Source organism: Protomyctophum parallelum (assembly GCF_964188405.1).
Source record: "Protomyctophum parallelum genome assembly, chromosome: 15".
NCBI classification, from domain to species: domain Eukaryota; kingdom Metazoa; phylum Chordata; class Actinopteri; order Myctophiformes; family Myctophidae; genus Protomyctophum; species Protomyctophum parallelum.
Window position 1 is genome coordinate 26,431,646 of NC_139710.1, and position 16,640 is coordinate 26,448,285.

At 44.6% G+C, this 16,640-nt stretch overlaps 1 protein-coding gene across 3 annotated transcripts in view; it reads right to left on the reverse strand.

Annotated features, from left to right (window-relative positions):
• Positions 1-497: 497 nt before the first annotated feature.
• Positions 498-16,640, reverse strand: part of rtkna (rhotekin a) — a gene marked incomplete at its 5' end in the record, with an annotated part of 195,349 nt that continues 179,206 nt past the window's right edge. For 2 of the 3 annotated variants that reach the window (XM_083784506.1, XM_083784507.1), the window contains 5 exons: positions 498-5,058; positions 10,068-10,172; positions 12,497-12,662; positions 15,579-15,713; positions 16,636-16,640. The exon at positions 16,636-16,640 is cut by the window's right edge and continues 102 nt beyond it. In XM_083784506.1, the coding sequence (XP_083640632.1) occupies positions 4,163-5,058; positions 10,068-10,172; positions 12,497-12,662; positions 15,579-15,713; positions 16,636-16,640 (1,307 nt within the window). In that variant the 3' untranslated portion in view covers positions 498-4,162. The remainder of the gene's footprint in view (positions 5,059-10,067; positions 10,173-12,496; positions 12,663-15,578; positions 15,714-16,635) is intronic. The other variant, XR_014570404.1, reaches the window with a different exon arrangement.

The window sequence follows — 16,640 nt, forward strand, 5'->3', positions numbered from 1 at the left end:
ACCACAGACTATCGGGGGTCTGGACAACCAGGCCCATAGGGCAGGAGCCTATCTCCTGTTTCTGTAGCGTGAGGCAGCATGATGCACAAGCACACCCCCTGGACGTGACGCTAGTATGTCGCAGGGACTTACCCCCAATCCAACCCTTGATGCTGAGTGCGTCTTTTGTATGACCCAGCCGGGGATCGAACCCCGACCTCCTAGGCTCAGGGCGGACACTCTAACCACAAGGCCAGCTGATCAAAATTAGTAAATATTGCATTAAAATATACTTATTGGCTATGTTTTATAGAAAAATCTCTTCTGGAAGTCTGCCGTGGCACAACACCTTTTCAGATGGGATTCTGTAACCAAATACAGGTACATTGGGGGTCCATGACCTGACAATGTTTGAGAACCACAGTTTTAAAACAATTGGTAGTAGTAGTCCGGAAATTGTGAGTGTAGTAATAGTAGGCTACTGTAAACAAGGTACACACTACACAGGCGCAGCAGAAACAAGACACTTAACGTACAAACCGATAAAGCATTTATTATTATCATTATGTTACATTATTTAAACGGAGAGCGACAGTGACCGCCCTCCTAGGTTGACGATGGCGCGTGCATGCACAACACAAGGCCCGTTAGCATGAGAACGCTCTCTCGCAAAGGTTATAACATTCAATGTTATCTATCGCAACAGTTTTAAAAGTCTGCACGCCATCTGTTAAAATTAAAATAATATATATATATATATATTTATATCAATATAGTTGCATTTATAACAAAAATCAATAAGGTAAAATAGATTTGAACAAAATACAAAAGGGAGGAGTTCTGTTTGTTAACTTACAAAACAAAATAAAATAAAAATGAATGTACAGTAACAAATGGTGCTTGCTCTTTAGAACATTTGACAGTTTTACTTCGTAGTGTAAATGGTTGCCCCCCTCCCCGAAGGAAATGGTTAATGCAGTTAAAGTCCAGAGTAAAATTAGGTTTCACTGCACTGAGGAAGACGTTTCTCTCTCTCACACACACACACACACACACACACACACTCTCTCTCACGCAAGCACATGCACGCACGCACACACACACACACACACACACACACACACACACACTCTCTCTCTCTCAGCCCATGTCGCCACCTTCAGTTTGAAGTAGTCTCTGTCATCTAGACAGAAACAACAAGCATCACCATGCAAATAAATCGAAATCCATGAGCTGGCAGTGTGAGTAAAACCACAGACTATATCACCAGAACAAAAATAATTACAATTAATTGGCTTCTTTTTTTTTTTTTAAGTGAACACACTTTCACAGAAAAAAAAGAAAGAATGCAACCACCATATCACACATTGCAAATAAATATCTCCTCCTGTATGCATAAAAAACCCAACTCATAGGTTGTCGTTTCACATTTTGTTGTCGAGGCTTGACACAAGATCCGCAAAAGCAGGTACCGCTTAACGTCGAAAGGAATCTGACAAGACTGCAATGAACGAAGGCAGTGGAGCGCGTAGAGAGTTCGTATGGCTTAGTGGTGGTGATTACGACGATAAGCAGCGAGTGACACGTCGTCGACCTTTGGTTTAATCATTCAGTTTGATGCCAGACGCCGTTGACCGTGTTTAACCAAAAGCCTAATCCTGTCAACAGTGTTCAGCTGAGCGGAGAAGGGAAGAAGAGCACGTTATTGTTTTTTTTTCTTCTTCACAGATCACCAGTTAACAACAACCAGTTTAACAGTTAATGTGAACACTCGTATATTAGAAACCACTTCAAAACTCCCAGAAAATGTTTTTCGCAGAAAAAAATTGCAGATCGACAAGCTCACGCGCGTCGAATTTGCGACACGTGACGAGCTTGTCAATCGGCTATTTTCAGCGAAGATATTAAAACAGAAAAGACACTTGTACAGAGCTCCGACGGACTCCGCTCGACAACATGTGAGGTTTAAGTGTTGAGCTTTTTCACGAGATTTCCTTTGCTGTCGCAAATTCGTGAGTTGACACAACTTCTCGCCATTGAAGCCAAACCATGGAAAGAAAATAAATGATAAAACGGTGCATAGCATAAATGTATGTGTGTATATATATATATATATATATATATATATATATATATATATATATATATATATATATATATATATATACATACATGTACAATTTCTTTGCCAGGAGAGACTTTTAAGGGGGTCGGTCGTCTTTTGTGTCAATATCAAAACGATAAGTACACCGGCGTGGATGTCACAGTTTATAAAGGGAAGAACAACAGACGCGCCGCCCTCTTCACCATGCGGGAGCCTTTTTCTTTTTTTCTCCCCGACATTTCCAAAGACGCAGACTCGACGTGATAAAATGCACGCTGCCGTGCACGTCTTCAGCTTAGACAACATGCTTACACTTCAAACCATCACATACAATTAAGTCACCAGTAACAACACATGATCCACCAGTGTTCCAGCACTCATAGAACTTTAAATAGACGTTGCATGTTTTTAGTTCATGTTTTACGATTTCCGGTGACAATAAGAGCATGAAATTAAATATTTTTCCAGTTTAACCCGTTCTGTAGGCGGGGAACCCCTTTTGGTGTTAGCATTATGCTATGCTTTAGCGATTGAAAAATAGCAGATCTACAAGCTCATAGCGCGCCACCGAGTGGCGCACTACGAGCTGGTAGGTCTGCTATTTTTGAAAAATCGAAGAACGACAACATAGCTTTTTCAGAACACTGTCAGGATGCAGAAGACATTTTTTAGAATCTGATCTCAGGTCAAAATGGGTTAAAGATTCAGAAGAACACCCTCCCAGCAGAGAGTATAGCTGGTAGGGTGAGTAAAAAGACAAAACTCTCCATTGTATTAGAATCATTTTTCTCCCAAGTAGCATCATTCTGTGGTTGTCCAGGATGTGAACACAGCTCCCCCTGCTGTTCTGGACCGGCTTCACAGTCGGAAAGCAGTGGTTCTATAAATATCAACCCTGTTCTGGATCGGGCCCACTTGAAAATCTTGGAAGGTATTCATGCAGGCCCACCCATCTGACCGCCTAACACGGAAGCGTGCATTTTCAGAGCATGTTTTCTTTAATAATGATCGATCAATCGATTGTGTTAAATAAATGTTAAATCCTATTTATTGGTATCGCAATGTTTTTTTGTTTTTTTTGTTTTTTCAATAAAAGATTACCATGCCTTTTTTGTACATTAATTCCCATAATTGTAAATCTATTAATGCTTACATGGTTTTATTTCCACAATCTTGTCATGTACCGTTGACCGTTTTGGCTGAGGATAGATCCCTCTCTGAGTGACTATACAAACACCTCCAGATGGCAAATTAATTAATGAATGGCGAGAGCTAACGCCGCACTTTGTCCACCGCGTCTGGCGCCAGAAATTGGCAAAAGTCTCCGGTACAAATTATGTCAAAAGTTTGATGAAATTAAACAGAGGAGGCTCCGGATGGCACAACGCCCCAAGGATTGTTTAGGTGTTGCGGACGGTGTTGTCGCTAGGAAGAATACTGAGTGGTCTAGCCCCGGGTCTAGTGTCCGGGAACTCAGAGCTGAGAAGTAGGCAGAAAGATGAAAAGAGCCTCAGTTCGGCGAGACCCTTTCTGAAAGCTGAACAAAGTCTGTTTGTCGTTTGGAGTACGCTGCAGCTGTAAACAGCCCAGTAGCCTGCAGAGACTTAGTTAGAAGGTATTCCAGTTTACCCCAGGGGTGTGTGTGTGTGTGTGTGTGTGTGTGTGTGTGTGTACTTGTATTGCTATACTTATGAGCTTGGATTTATCCCTAATAAAGTTAGGCTGCGTCTGGTTTTTGCACATAAAACAATGTCTACAAGCTCAACCCCGTAGATCGACTATTTGGGGATTCAGAGTTCGGATTGAAAATGGGAAAGAATTCAATGAGGTAAAAAAAAGAAAAATGCATGAATGAAATTTCCGTCCTATAAGATAATAACGTCCTCACAAGTATAGTAACTTAAACGGGTCCGTATGTAGGAGGAGGAGGGGGGTTTGTGGTTTAACGGGTCGATCCTGAGGTCAGTTCACGTATCGTCACAAAGCGCTGTTCTTCTGCGTTTCGTTGGCAGTCCTCGCTGCGTCACGAGTGTGTGTGTGTGTGTGTGTGTGTGTGTGTGTGCGGGGGTCCATTGGCGTTCACACCTGGCTCTGGAGCCAGTTGCGCGGGTCCAGTCGGGCCCTGAGGTTCCTGAGGCTGCGGCGGGCCGGTGAGGGCCGCGAGAAGGCGGACGACGGGGCTCCTCCTCCTCCCTGTGGCTCCTCCTCCTCGGGGCTGTGGCTCCGGCCCTCGCTGTTGGTGGAGCCGGAGGAGCTGGAGGAGGCGGAGCTGGAGCAGGAGAGCGTGGTCTGCGTGGCGCAGCGCGGCGCCCGCTGAGACGACGAGGACGAGGACGAGGAGGACGAGGAGGAGGAGGAGGCCGGGAGGAGGAGGAGCGGGGCGGCGGCGACGACCAGCAGCGAGGAGGAGGACGGAGGAGGAGGAGGTGCAGGCGCCGCACCGTGACGACAGGAGCACGGGAAAGCCCCGCCTCCTCCTCCTCCGTAGCCCCTCCCTCGGAGGGTGCTGAGCTTGGCGTCCAGAGAGAGCGTGCGCGGCCGCATGCGCGACGACGACGAGAAGAAGCCGGAGGAGGAGGGGGAGGAGGGCGGCTCGGCGACCCAGACGTGGCGGCGGAGGCCGAGGCCGAGGCCGAGGCAGGGGCTGTCGCTGTCCGACGTCGGCAGGCTGCCGTCCGAGCGCTCCAGCGGGCAGCGCGGCGGCGTGGTGCAGCAGCAGCAGTGGTGGTGGTGGGGCGGGGTGCGCGGGGACAGGCGAGGGGGGCCTTGATGAGGAGGACGAGGGGGCCCCCCCTCCTCCTCCTCATCCTCGAACAGCTGGGACATCCAGGTGGGGGAGGGGGAGGAGGTGCCCACCACGCCCCCCTGCAGCTGGCTGCGCTGCAGCTCCAGCTCCTGCATCCTCCTCCGTGCCAGGATGTCGGACACCGCCGCGACGGTGCTGCCGCCGCCGAAGTCCTCCGACGTCTCAATAACTGCAGGGGGGGGGGGGGAGGGATGAGAAGCTCGTCATGACCAGGGTTGTTTTCGTCGACTAAAACTAAGACGAAAAATGTTCGTCGACTACCATTTTTCACTGACTAAAACGAAATATAAACTAAATAAAAACGAATCTATGATGACTAAAACTGAGACTAAATATACTGACAATTTCGTCGACAAATAAAAACTAGACTAAAATGTTAGGAAGGTACTAGTGGACAAGAGATCCAGTTTTATGCTGTGTAAAAGTGTAAAATATGTCATTACAACGACATCAATTGACACAGGGGTGAAAAATGGGTTACAAAATCGTGGGATAAAAAAGATATTAAAAAAACAAATTACAACGACATCAAGGCCTGTCAAAACACATTTTAGTCGACTAAATCAACTGCAGATTTAGTCGACTAAAACTAGACTAAACACTAGAACCTTCCAGGTGACTAAAATGTGACTAAAACTAAAGTGAAAACTATTCAAGAGACTGTGACTAAAACTAAAATAGAAATCTGCTGCCAAAAACAACACTGGTCATGACACAGGTGTTGTCTATACCTACGTTCGTGTCTGCGGCGGGGGACAGAGTGATAACAACCAGTATACCCAGTGTTTCTTTTCTTTCTTTTTTTGTTATCAACGCATTGCCGTTTTGATATTTTCCCCCATAAAACCTTTAACCCAATTTTGGAACCCCTTTTGGTGTTTGCACGACTACGTTATGCTTTAGCTATTGGAAAATCACACCCGTGTGAACTGAGTGGTCTCTCTCTCATTAGCAGGCAACAGAGCATGCACTATCCCTCTCTGTTTCTGGCGCCCCCTACTGGTACTAATAAGTCATATACTCCACACACACACACACACACACACACACACACACACACACGTGTGCGCACGCATGCGCACACCACTGGTGCTCATGACCACGGCTACATAGGTACGCACAGACATTGCTGTTCCTTGGAGTGGTTGCACCACTCAAAAATAGCAGACCTACAAGCTCGTAGCGCGCCACTCGGTGGCGCGCTACGAGCTTGTAGGTCTGCTGTTTTTGAAAAATCGAAGAACGACTGACAAGGAGACGTAGCTTTTTCAGAAAACTGTCAGGATGTAGAAGACTTTTCTTTTTCAGAATCTGATCTGCAGGTCAAAATGGGTTAAACAATCTTTGTTTTTCCAGCTGAGGAAAGATGTCAAGAGGAAGGCCAACGCTGCAAATGTTCATCTAGCTAAAAATTGATGACGCCGAAACAGTAGCAGACGGGGAGAGAGAGAGAGAGAGAGAGAGAGAGAGAGAGGGAGAGAGAGAGATTAACCCATTTTGACCTGAGATCAGATTCTATAAATGTCTTCTACATCCTGACAGTTTCTGAAAAAGCTACGTTCCCGTGTCAGTCGTTCTTCGATTTTTCAAAAATAGCAGACCTACAAGCTCGTAGCGCGCCACCGAGTGGCGCGCTATGAGCTTGTAGATCTGCTATTTTTCAATAGCTAAAGCATAACATAATGCTGACACCAAAAGGGGTTCCCGCCCCGAAATGGGTTAACAACCGCTCATCGATCTGAACAAAGACATTATTTTTTATTTATTTTGAGGTCAGGCCTAAATGGGTTTAAAAGAACGCTTGACCTTTTGTTTTCCAACGTCATCTCATGTGGGTAAATACTCGCTATACTCATTCACGCCTTTTTTGTCTACATGTCTACATGCTCTGCGGGGGCAGTGGTCTACTGTGGATGGTTAAAAATGTGCCCTATGCCCGTATGTAGTTAGTATATCGTGGCTGTCGGGGCAGAAACATCTCCATATTCTGACGGGCTAACGGTCCACTAGGCACCTAGGTTGGCAATCCAGCCTGACAAGCGTGTCGCAGGTTCGAGTCCCGATCCCCCGATAACCTTTGCTGCGTGTCTTCCCTCCCCCCCCCCCCCCCCATATCTCTCTCCACAAGAGATATCTTAAAAAGAAGATTTACATAATCGTGTCCACAGCCCCACTTCAGAGACCCAGAGTGAGCAGACAGAAATGGTGCCATCTTATCATCAGCGCCCATTAGGGATAAAGGTTGAAAACAGGTGTTTTCCTTTAATGTCAACACACTCTCACTCCCCGACGTGCATAATATGGTGACTTCTTTGGACAGAAAATGTGACCAAGCGTTGCCGTTTCCGTTTCCGGGGCACTTCCGCACTCCAGTAAATGAAGAAGTGCCACTCTCACACCCAAGAGGTCACTCCAGTAAATGAAGAAGTGCCACTCTCACTCTCAAACCCAAGAGGTCCACTCTCAAACCCAAGAGGTCCACTCTCAAACCCAAGAGGTCCACTCTCAAACCCAAGAGGTCCGCGAAGAAAAAATGGAGGCAAGCCGTTCTAAAGTGGTCTTGAGTCACGAGAGCCGCTGCCAAGTGAGCCGCCCGGGCGACGCCCAAGGTCCACTTCAGCCGACTCATCGCCGTTCGAGTTAATCAGACCAGTGTGTGTCCAGTGGAAACCTCGTATGGATCTGATCTCAGGTCAGAATGGGTTAAGTCATATCCCAAAAAAATACTTGGGACGGACCGTTTTGGGTGTGAGAATGCGTTGTTCAGGTTCATATCCCTGTGTGTCGTTCTCCAGTTACATCACCTGTCATTGTAATAGGACGAGAGCAGAGCGCGAATCTCGGCCGACACGGCATTGTCCTGGAGCAGGAGACCCTCACAGGAGGGTGTGGCAAGGGGGGCTGCCCGAGGAAGCAGGAGGAAAGGAAAGGAAAGGAAAGGAAAGGAAAGGAAAGGAAAGGAAAGGAAAGGAAAGGAAAGGAAAGGAAGGATGGAGCATGTGACGATGAGAGTCGGATAGAGGTCCAGGTGCGGGTGTTAATGGACAACACATTATTAATCAGACGGATGTGTGATTGTTAATTTAGAGGAAGGTATTAAAATCAAGGGAATTGGTATGATGAAGAGAGGGGTTGTTTAAAGACCAAGGCAATTCAACCGAACGGGAGATATTTGAACGTTAAAAGCATGACGGAAAATGATGTTTGTGTGGATGGAAGGGGGGGGGGGGGGGGGGGGGGGGGGGGGGGATAGGATGGATTTACAAAAATAAGGAGGGTGAAAGAGAGGAACATCACGAGGGACACAGGGAAAACAGAGACAGACAGACAGACAGAGAAAAGGAAAGAGACAGTGAAAGTGAGTCAGTATGTCAGAGATATAGACACTAGCTACAGTACATACAGTAAGGTGGAAGAGAGGTTTTAAACAGGGTTTGATTCGTTAAAAAACAACAACACTTAAGCCAGATATATTATATGCTCACACCGTTGTGAACTTGTAGATCGCCTAAATCCCCCTATTTCTTTTGTTTTATTCAAATCGAAATCTAAAAACTATTTTTGTATTATATTCTTGAATGGCAACACTCATTAAGCACATTTTCCCGCCCAAATGGGAATGTATGCATTTAACTCAGTCTGACCAATAGCAGCAGAGATTTAAAAAAAAAAGTGTAGCCTCATAGTTTTTATAAGGTCTTCCGAGAAGAAGACATGAAAAGTCTGCCTATATATCTAAAAAAGTCATGTTTATCTGCCTGATGTCCTCAGCCTATCAGAATGCTAATTTTGGATTTTGGAATGCTGAGGACATAATTATAATAGGTAATAATATGCCAAGCAGCGGCCCCAAAAAAGACTCGGGCAATATGAGGCTAACAAAATGGCCCATGAAAATGAAAGACCAGAGAGGGGAATGTTAAAAAAAGAGGCACTGACCCCCCCCCACACCTCACCCCACGCACCCTTCAGCAAATCAAACCCTGGTTTTAAAGGATGACAGTGTTCGTCATGCAGACGGACCCACAACGTCAAAGCTAGAAACATTCCCATGCAACGCAGCAGGCAAACACAACACAAACACGGCACAAACCCATCTATTTGGATTTCATGGATATGCCCTCGATTTCTTCGCTCTCAGGCGGAAGAACCTTGCATCTCCATGTTTTTACCCTGTAAATTAACATCCTGCTTCAACCCAAAAAGAGTGTCGCACAGAAGCAGTGAATGTAGATTGTCTGAATATATAGTGGCTATATTTTAAGGTCTTTTATAAAGCAACGGTTTTGGACATGCAAGGTTTCCGACTGTCAGCGACAATTTTATTCCCTTTTTTTTCTCTTCATCCTACTCAAAAAAATTTCATGCGTGTGCGTGACGGAGACGTGGGTTATTTCCTTCCACGCTCGGGGGAAGGTTACACGGTCACGCAGCCAGCTGATCAGGACAAGAGCCGCGTGACGTCTAACATGGATTAAAGCTAAAAATTCAATCTCGCGACTCAAAGTGTCTGTGTACGACCATGTCCTGACGTTGTTGACTCAAAGTGTCTGTGTACGACCATGTCCTGATGTTGTTGACTCAAAGTGTCTGTGTACGACCATGTCCTGACGTTGTTGACTCAAAGTGTCTGTGTACGACCATGTCCTGACGTTGTTGACTCAAAGTGTCTGTGTACGACCATGTCCTGACGTTGTTGACTCAAAGTGTCTGTGTACGACCATGTCCTGACGTTGACTCAAAGTGTCTGTGTACGACCATGTCCTGACGTTGTTGACTCAAAGTGTCTGTGTACGACCATGTCCTGACGTTGTTGACTCAAAGTGTCTGTGTACGACCATGTCCTGATGTTGTTGACTCAAAGTGTCTGTGTACGACCATGTCCTGACGTTGTTGACTCAAAGTGTCTGTGTACGACCATGTCCTGACGTTGTTGACTCAAAGTGTCTGTGTACGACCATGTCCTGACGTTGTTGACTCAAAGTGTCTGTGTACGACCATGTCCTGACGTTGTTGACTCAAAGTGTCTGTGTACGACCATGTCCTGACGTTGTTGCGCTCTGTGCAAACGGTGTGAAAGGAGCCGCGGATCCTTCCTCGTCTGCTAAAAAAATGCCTAAATCGTAATAATGGAACGATGTGAACGACTGAGAAACTTGAACTTCCGCGACGTCTCACCCATTTCGTGGTACAGGGAGCCCTGTTTGGGGGCGATGGGGGCCGGCTTCCTCGGCGACGGCACTTCAATTTTCATCAGGTCATCGCAGCATTGCTTCCACTGGCCTGCGAGGGGGACGGACAAAAACCATCCAATCAGATTCTGGTTACAACAGGCACACTCATGAGTGACATTCAGGCCCCTTTTCCACCGGTTGGTTCCCAATGGGAACCGGTTCAGTTCTTTTTGGTTTTTAGTCCATGAGCCAGATCTCCAAAATTGAAACGTTAATTATGAATTGAGTAGGCAAAACCATACCTATATTAGATTGTTATCGCCATGAAACTTCCCCAATTGAGAAGACAATGATTTATTGTATTATCCATTTTTACATTTTTAAATATGCAAATGATGCATTATGTAAGAAAATATGCAAAATAATCGAAAATATGAAAAAGCTACTACTGTGGAAGGGTTATCAAGTATTAATTTACTTGTATTGATCATATAAACAATTTAATATAGGGTATAGTTTGCCCTGTGTGGGATTTTGTGTGGGATTTTGTCACAACCACACATTTCTTTATGGCAACATAATATGTTTTGCGATAATGACGTGTGGTTGTCACACGAAACATAATGCCATCTTATGCCACTAAACAAAACCCTCTCTGAATGACCTTTTCATTTACTATACCGTTATACTTGGGCATTATTTGTCATGTTTCAATTTCAATAGGGTGAGTGAATATGGGATACTGTGTACAGTCTGTATACACTTTTGTGTGGTGTGTAAAGCAGGACGGCCAGCGATGGCTGGTTTGAGTCCCGTTTGATTCGAATTGCCAAATGACCGTAGATTCGGAACACACGTGTGTGTCAGGGGGATATCAATACGAATGTTTTTTTTTAACCAATAAGCTGAACCATTTTGTGCCGCACTACAAGCGTGTTCTCCCCTGTCTTCACGCGCACCAAAGTGTGAGCGAACCCAGAAATGGCAGACTTCAGTATAGAGGAGAGACGAGTACGACTCATTGACCTTTCATTTTGGCACAATGAGGCAGAGTACAATTACAGTATAATAGGAAGAAGCCACAGTATATAAGTATATACCAGATGCCACTACGATGAAACAGAATTTCGTTGAGGGATTCTGGTTGCATGTTTCATAGTCGGCTCATCGCGAATCTTTGATCTGAAGAGTGTGTATGGCAATGTAACATGCATGTGCACAGGGTTCCCCACAATTCTTTTTTGTAATGAATTTCCAAAACCTTTCCAGAATATTTAACCCAATTTCCTGGCCTATATAAAACAATCATTGGGCAGTCTCTTACACCTATGTGCAATGCCCAAAGAAAGTGTGGTCAGGTCAACAATAACGTCAGAATAGGTCAGCTCCATATATGGAGATCAAAGTGTTTGGGGTTTGAGGTCAGATGTAGAGTTGCTGGCCCCGCTCCATACATATGCAGATCTAGGCGATGATACAGTCTTCTCCATGTATGGCTATCCAGGGTTTGATATGTTTCTGTGTCAGGGACATACGCATCAAACCACCCGAGTAACCACATTATACCACTAATCACTCAGAAATTACATATACATACATTATAGACATATACACATTATATCATAGACATATGAGCATATGACGTGGTGAATATATGTACCAATGCCAGGGTATAATTGCTTATCGATGGTGACGTAACGATGACATGTTTCAGTGTCGGGTGGACTAAAGGTACAGTAATGCCCCTATGTATACATGTATGTAATCTGACACCACTGCCATAACAGGCATACGTAATCATTACCATACTTCAGAAATACTACTTTTTCTCCTCCAAAAGCAAGGTACGTAGCAAATAGCTAAACCTAATAATTCAATATTGCTTCTGTAAAAGCACTTTGTGACCATGTCACAAACAATGCATTGCCCATTTCCAGGAATTTCACGACCGTGGGAACCCTGATGTGCAACACGTTTGGAACGCTTTCTTCAGGACAACATCGGCCCAATTTTCCATCAAGTTCAGAGGACCACACTTTTGGAATAACTTACAGTCTCATATCAGAGTCTGTACTAGTCTCTGCTCTTTTAAGAGACAATTACTGCAATTTTTTATTAACAAGCTTGTTATTATTTGATATTTATTATTAGAATATTCTTTAATTATTTTCATTATTATTATTTTTAAATCCCTTACCAATATTATTCATATCTTAATTTCTGTTATTTAAGATCAACTGGTAGCTTCTATAGGAAGCCCCTTTGGGGGTTTTATGGCACTTCCAGCACATTCATGTATGTAACTAATCTTGTTTCTTATTGAAATATTTGCCTTCTGTATTTCTTTTATTTTTTACCATATTGTTGTTATTATTTACATATGTGCAAATAAGCTAAACTAAACTAAACTAACGTGCTCTTTCTTCTCCTTACTCATGTCGTAGAAGTGCTGCCAGAAGGCCTCCATCCATCGGTGCGTGTCGTCGCGGCTGTCCGCCGTCAGGGTGTGTGTGACCTCCTCTCCTCCGTACTGGTTGGTGATGCAGATGCTCTGGGCCTTGGTGTGGGGGTCCTTCTCGGACGCCCGTATTCTGGTCTCCTGGAATCACGGGGGGAAAAACGACGCCAATGCGCGTTTGAGTATAAAAGTGAGTATTAATAAACGTGGATAACACTAACCCATTTTGACCTGAGATCAGATTCAAAAAATGTCTTCTACATCCCGACAGTTTTCTGAAAAAGCCATGTTTCCGTGTCAGTCGTTCTTTGATTTTTTCAAAAAATAGCAGACCTACAAGCTCGTAGCGCGCCACTCGGTGGTGCGCTATGAGCTTGTAGATCTGCTATTTTTCAATAGCTAAAGCACCAAAGGGTGGCAGGGCGTTTGCAATCTGTGCTCCCTTAAGCTTTGGGAACGCCCTACTTGTTAACCCTTTTACTGCTGCCATTTATTGAGAAATTAGGACCTAATTCATGCCAACATTTTTTTAATTTGAGCTCTTATTTTGAAAAGCCACATTTTGCCTCAACCGGAAGTGAGCTTATCCCTGCCAGCTTTACGTTGCCAAGACAACCTTTGTTTACATGATCGAATCAATGCCGGTACATTTTAGCCATCCACAACGTCGGCTCGTGCCGTCAAAGAAACGCTGTTTTGACCAAAAATGCCATCTGGGACAAGGAATAGGAGATACAGGCGATTGAAAGAAACGGATAGAATGGATTCTTATGGTGACGGTGAATTAATATGAACGATCCAGTGCAGTGCTAACAACACTGCTAGCTAACCGGCTAACGTGAGTAGCATTATGGCTTGATCAATCATATGCACTATAAAAGTGCAATTGCCGAAGGGCTTCGGCAATGGCAGCAAGCGTTAATATCAAATTAATGCTTCAATTGCCGAAGGGCTTCGGCAATGGCAGGAAGACGGTTAATTAACAATTAACAATTGCAAACACTGATTTTGCATGTCTTAAATCTTAAGACTTGCAAAATCACATGTCACGTTTTATAAATCTCTTCTGAAAATCTAGGCCTTCTCTTAAATTGCTTTTGCATACTTTATTCTGTTTCATTGATTGTAAATGCCTTCATTTTGGGCCTGCTGTTTTATTTACTGACATCTCGTTGTGGCTTTGATTATGTTGTTGTTGTCTTTTACCCTGTTCTGTAAAAGCACATGTCTAGAAATGTGCTGTCTAAATACATTCATTATCATTGTAATAAAAAAATGTATCTCATACAGTATAATTATCCCTAACCCCTCCCACTCGTACTCTATACCCTATAATTATCCCTAACCCCTCCCACTCGTACTCTATACACTATAATTATCCCTAACCCCTCCCACTCGTACTCTATACCCTATAATTATCCCTAACCCCTCCCACTCGTACTCTTCAAAGTGTTTCAATCAGTGATCTGGCTTCCCAGGAGATGAGAAATGGATTATTTTTTAAAAGACCTTGCCCTGACCACTAGGTGTCAGTATTGCTCCATCCATTCACTTTGGCGCTCTAGGAACCTCCCTGCCGACTGCTTTAATTTCATCAGTGGTGGAAAGTAACCAAGTAGATTTACTTAAGTACAATTTTGAGGCAATTTTCCGATATCTACTTTTGTTCTTTTACTACACTACAACTATTTGGACACTTTAGTTACTAGTTACTTTGTAGATTTTGATTACAAAACCTACATTAACCACTTCAGCCCTATATACATTTCAACCATTTGAAAAGACTTGATCTACAATGCGTCGTGGAGAGACGCATTGTGAATCTTGTAGATCTGCCATTTTCAAAAGATTTGTACACATTTGAAAACTTGAAACGGGACATTTCTGCATAGTGAATATATGTTTACTTTTGGTACTTTAAGTACATTTTGATGCCAATACGTTTGCGCTTTCACTCATGTACGTTTGTAATTCTGGACTTTTGTATTGCTACAGTACATTGCAGTACACTGCAATGTACTTTTCACTTATACTGTACTTTCACTTTTGGGCCGGAACCCCTTCTGGTGTTAGCATTATGTTGTGCTTTAGCTATTGAAAAATAGCAGATCTACAAGCTCATAGCTCATTGGGGAGGATAAAGGGGCTAAAAAGGCCTAGTGCGCTGAGGATATAGCCTAGCACCTCATATATACCGCCAGCGATGCAAGCGAGTGATGAGTCCTATATTCATCCTATATTCGTCCTCCGCCCGTCCTATATGTTCGCTCGCGGAGCCTCTATTCGAGCGAGGTTTCGCGGCACCAGACACTGTCATTGGTTGAAGATCTACGCGCCGCTATATTCATTGGTTATTTTGATTGGTTCAGGCTATATGTCGCAACGTGGCGACTGACCGACGCTCCATATCAGGACAATGTCTCCGTACGATGTCGCCGTCTGCACGCTCGCTCGCTCCGCGCCTCCGTGTGGTGCGCTGGAAGACAGCTGGCCTCCGTGTGTAGGCGAGGTGCGCTGCGCTGGGAGACAGCTGGCGTACACCAGGGTTGTTTTCGTCGACTAAAACTAAGACGAAAAATGTTCGTCGACTACCATTTTTCACTGACTAAAACTAAATAAAAACGAATCTGATGACTAAAACTAAGACTAAATACACTGACAATTTCGTCAAAAATTTTAAACGTCAAAAATTTTAAACGTCAAAAATTTTATGCTGGGTTGCATGCTGAAAATAGCAGATATACAATCTCACAATGTGTCGCGCTGCGACGCGTTGTGAGATTGTATATCTGCTATTTTCAGCATGCAACCAAAGTGTAAAATATGTCATTACAACGACATCAAGGCCTGCCAAAACACATTTTAGTCCCTAAATCAACTGTAGATTTAGTCGACTAAAATCGTATGACATTTAGTCGACTAAAACTAGACTAAACACTAGAACATTCCAGGTGACTAAAACTAAGTGAGCTTGTATGTATACATCGGCTCTATTTCTCCCCCGCCGCGCGGCGAAGAACAGGCTCAGGATGGTGAGAGTCGTTGCCGCGGCCCCACCTTGTTGATGGCGATGGTGAACACCGGCTCCACGCTGCTGGCCTCCGCATCCTCCTGCTGCCGGTAGCAGAAGAGGTTTGTCCCTTTCAGGACACCGTACACCGTCGTCCAGCTCTGAGGGTCGCCTCCCAGCTGCTGTGAATGAGACAGAACGGATGGGTTCAGAGAGACTGGCTGGATGGATGGAAAGAAAACAAGGCAGAAATGTAGGGAGAGAGAGAGAGATAGTCTGTGTGTGTGTGTGTGTGTGTGTGTGTGTGTGTGTGTGTGTGTGTGTGTGTGTGTGTGTGTGTGTGTGTGTGCGTGCGTGCATGCTAGCCTTGACGACCTTGCAGGCTTATGCAAAGGTTAAAATGTACGAGAGCATGTTATGTAGACCAGTGGGTTCCCAAAGTGGGGTCCGGGGACCCCTAGGGGTCCTTGAGGGATTTCCAGGGGGTCCACCAGCTAAATGATAGTTTAGGAACCAAATGAACCCTTATGGGTCTGTAACTCTGAGAGTGTACAAATGGAACCAAATGGACCCTGACGGGTACATTTGGTTCCATGTTACTCATACGAGCTTGTAGGTCTGTTATTTTTGAACAATCGAAGAACCACTGACATAGAAACACAGCTTTTTCAGAAAACTGTCAGGATGTAAAATACTTAAAAAAATAAAAATCTGATCTCAGGTCAGAATGGGATAATGCCTAAATTGTCAATATTACAGCTCTATAAAACTAGCCTGGCATGGCCAGGCTAATATCACTGTGTAGATACTAGATATTTAGTCTCCAATCTCTGGGTGGAACCCGCCCCATATTTGCATAATGGGCCCCTAAATTGGTGCCCCACAACTTTAAAGGGCAGCGAAAATCCAATCACAACCGAGCAGGGCCAGACCTAATCTTTTCCATTTTTTTGCACTGTCAGATTAATCTGATTTCCAGGCTGCTGCAAGACCGCCCGTCACCAAACATCTATATCTCTCACTCTCACGCACACACAGGCACACATGCGCACGCACGCATGCACGCACGCACGCACACACACACAGGCACGGAGGCTGGCCTACCTTGA